Source organism: Asparagus officinalis, chromosome 5 (genome assembly GCF_001876935.1).
Source record: "Asparagus officinalis chromosome 5, Aspof.V1, whole genome shotgun sequence".
NCBI lineage: Eukaryota > Viridiplantae > Streptophyta > Magnoliopsida > Asparagales > Asparagaceae > Asparagus > Asparagus officinalis.
In genome coordinates this window covers 30,502,642-30,506,581 of record NC_033798.1, presented here as the reverse complement: position 1 = coordinate 30,506,581, position 3,940 = coordinate 30,502,642, and the positions used below count along the sequence as shown (strand labels likewise).

General features: G+C 37.8%; 1 protein-coding gene across 1 annotated transcript; it reads left to right on the top strand.

Moving 5' to 3' along the window:
• On the top strand, positions 1,269 to 2,594 carry LOC109841670. The gene is made up of 2 exons (XM_020410619.1): positions 1,269 to 1,905; positions 2,074 to 2,594. Exons 1-2 carry the CDS (start codon positions 1,269 to 1,271, stop codon positions 2,592 to 2,594), a joined length of 1,158 nt encoding a protein of 385 aa, XP_020266208.1.

Genomic DNA, 3,940 nt, shown 5'->3' with positions numbered 1-3,940 from the left:
ATTCCTCATTATCGTCATTTAAGTCGACGACAGGAGAACTTCAATCTGATCCCTGAGATGAGCGGGACTTTGAAGTTTTGGAAGTTGCAGGCGATCTGACACTTATATTTGCCCATTTCTCTGCATCTTTTAAAATTGACCAAACATGATCAAATAGAAACCCCTTTCTCTCTTCTGGATCTACTGCAAATATTATCCTAGCACATTTCATCTACCACAAGAGAGGAAGAAACATTTATTAATAACATGATAGTAGATGATAATCAAGATTTATGTTATTCAAAATACTTACAATGTCAAGCTCAGAAGCACCGCTTGGATTTAAGCGCTCGACTTGTCGAATACATCCTCAAAATTTACTGATGGCCTTCATAATTAATTGCATTCGGCATGAAAGAGACTTCGGAGTCCTTTGAGCATTACAAATATTGGAAGTTCTTTCATGAAATAAAGCAGAAATTCGTTCCCACAGCTTGTCCTTCTTTTGATTAGAACCCATGTTTGGATCTTGAGAAATTTCGAGCCACGTGGCGCATAAAACTTGGTCTTCTTCTTGTAAAAAAGATTTTTCGTGACTAGATGCCATAATCTAAGGAGGAATGTAAAGAGTTATGAATATAGAATAAGAAGAGTTGTGGCGGAGATATGAAAATTATGCAAGTATTATATAGGGATCAGATGTGGGGAGTCTCCAACACCAGGAGAATCTAATGTGGGGAGTCTCCAACACAAAAGGAATCCAATGTGGGGAGTCTCCAACACAAAAGGAATCCAATGTGGGGGTGAGAAACCAATGCTGAAAAGAGGGGGGGGGGGGTGAGAAGCCAATGCTGAAAGGAATCCAATGTGGGGAGTCTCCAACACGAAAGGAATCCAATATGGGGGGGTGAGAAGCCAATGCTAAAAAGAATCCAATGTGGGGAATCTCCAACACGAAAGGAATCAAATATGGGTTGTCTTCAACACCAGGAATCCAATGTAGGGAGTCTACAACAAGAAAGGAATCCAATGTGGGGAGTCTCCAATACTAGGAGAATCCAATGTGGGGAGTCTCCAACACAAAAGGAATCCAATGTGGGGGTGAGAAGCCAATGCTGAAAAGAATCAAATGTGGGGAGTCTCCAACATGAAAGGAATCCAATGTGGGGGGTGAGAAGCCAATGCTGAAAAGAATCCAATGCGGGGAGTCATATTATATAATGACATTACATCCATCTCTAAATAACTCACAACTTATATGATTATTTCTATACATAACTTCTTCATCAATGAACTATAGAGCCGGACCATCACATCTACCTTCTTCTTCTTCTTCTTCTTCTGACGACGAAATATGGTCTCAGTACATTAAAGATTGGGAGGAAGATATGACACAATGGGAGAAGGAAGATGAACTCTTAGCTCGCGTACATGCCTCTAATAATAAAATAATGACTTATCTCTCTCAAGAGGCAGAGCGGCCAAAGCGTATTGGCTCAGTTCCTGGTCATTTGGTGATCAATCGCGGGAGGGAAGAAGGTAATTCTCGACTTTACCATGACTATTTTTCTGATAACCCTACATATGGTGCAAACCTATTCCGTAGAAGGTTCCGGATGCACAGGAGTTTATTCCTTCGTATAGTCGAGGCGGTATGTGAGCATGACAACTTCTTTGTACAGAAGATGGATGGTGTCGGCAAACTTGGGCTATCAACTTTACAAAAAGTTACATCGGCTTTTCGCATGTTGGCGTATGGAACATCAGCAGATAGTACTGACGAATATGTTAGGATCGGTGAGTCAACTGCAATTGTATATTTAAAGAGATTTTGTAGAGTAATTGCAGAAGTATATGGAGATGAATATCTGAGGACCTCCAATGTCGACGATGTTGCAAGGTTTTTGCAAAAGGGGGAAGAAAGAGGTTTTCCAGGAATGTTAGGAAGTCTAGACTGTATGCATTGGCAATGGAAAAATTGTCCAACAGCATGGGCAGGATAATACTCAGGTCGTCATGGAGGTCCAACCATTATTCTTGAGGCAGTAGCATGATATGATCTATGGATATGGCATACATACTTTGGCTTGCCAGGATCCAATAACGATATTAATGTATTGCAGTCGTCTAATTTGTTCGACAATCTATCACAAGATATTGCTCCTCCTGCTCATTACACAATTCAAGGAAAAAATTATGATGTCGGTTATTATTTGGCCGATGGCATATATCCGAAATGGCCAACACTTGTTCAAACCATTTCTAATTTCGATGATAAAAAGAAACAATATTTTGCAATGATGCAAGAAGCATGTCGAAAAGATGTTGAGCGGGCATTCGGTGTTCTCCAATCACGATTTGCTATCATCAAGGGGCCAGCCCGTTTTTGGGATAAACGAACTCTGCATGATATCATGACTGCTTGTATTATAATGCACAATATGATTGTCGAAGATGAACGTGACGAGCAAGAAGATGTTGTCATTTCAACTCCACAATCAATTCCGAATGCTGAAAATATGGAGATAACGGAAACTGAACGATGCCAACGGTTTCTTGCTCGACATAAGAGGTTGAAAAAAAAGAAGCTCATTTTGCACTTCGAAATGCATTGATTGAACATTTGTGGGAAAGACATGGAAATGAAGCGATGCAACTTTTTTTACTAATGAAATAATGACTTTTTCATTTTTAATTACTTGGTTCTTGAAATTTTATATTTCAATTAATATTATTCAATATTAGTCTCATTTTGAAGGTATCAACAAAACATTTCCAACTGTAAAATTTTTATTTAAAAATAATTAGTAGAAATAAACTTATGTTGATTTTAAGTTAAATATCTAAAAATAATTAGTTAGTTAGAAGGGTATTATTGTTATTTTTTAGGGGGAATAGTGAAATGGAGGGGGGCTGCATATTTGGAGCAAAAACTCCAAATATGTAGCCGGGTGGGAGTTTTTGCAGCCAGACTCCAAAAATTGGAGTCCGGTTGGAGCTCAACCGGGCTGTATTTTGAAGAAATACAGCCCGGTTGGAGCTGCTCTAATGAATCGAGGTTCCTGATGTAGTTTAGAGCATGAAGGTTGTTGTATTTGAAAAGTATTGTTATCATTTTGGATTTCTCTATTGTTTATATAAATGATCCTTTGTGCATTAAGTTTTATAGCTTATATTGTTGAGATTTATGAAGATTAGTTTCTTATTTTTTTTTGATTTGATTTAACAAAAGCTTAAGAATCTGGAGCTACCTTCATAATTTCCTAAAAAATTAGGGAGAAATTAGAGAAAATGTGAGACTTAGGATAAAGTGAGATAAAACAATGCTAAATTGGCATAAGGGTATGTTTAAAAAATTAGACAAACTTAAGAGATCAGGAGTGTCTCAGAATATCGCATGTCTCTCCTAAGGAAATATTCCAAAAATATTCTAACAGTTTAGTAACAATGGTATGAACTTGTAACTTTTAAATTTTTTATGATATATAAGTACAGCCAAATACAATTGGGTTATATATGTTCAAAGGATGTGAAATTACCGGGTATTTAAGTGCAGTTAACCTTAAGATTAAGGATCTATTTGGCAATCTATGGTAAACTAGACCAAGAGCAAACCTACCCTGTTTTGTTCAAAAGTAGGTTTAGTTTAGATCTGGGGGAGAGGTAGTCCAAACTAAAACTGGTCACATGTTATTTTTTTTCCTGCAAAAACTGGGCCAACTTTGGTCCCTTTTTTGTCAAACAATAAAGCAACCAAAACTAGGTAGGTTAAGTAATGGCTGAGTTCTTTTAGGGCTAAGTTATGGTTGGATGCTTGGTAATGCTTTCACAGGCTATGCTTCCATATTGATTGTTGGCTGGAGCGTTATGATCGGTGTCGGGTTACAGATGGTATGCGCTAGCACAACCCACATGTATCACAACCACTTCATTTTGGGACCTCTAATTAGTCACTTGAATC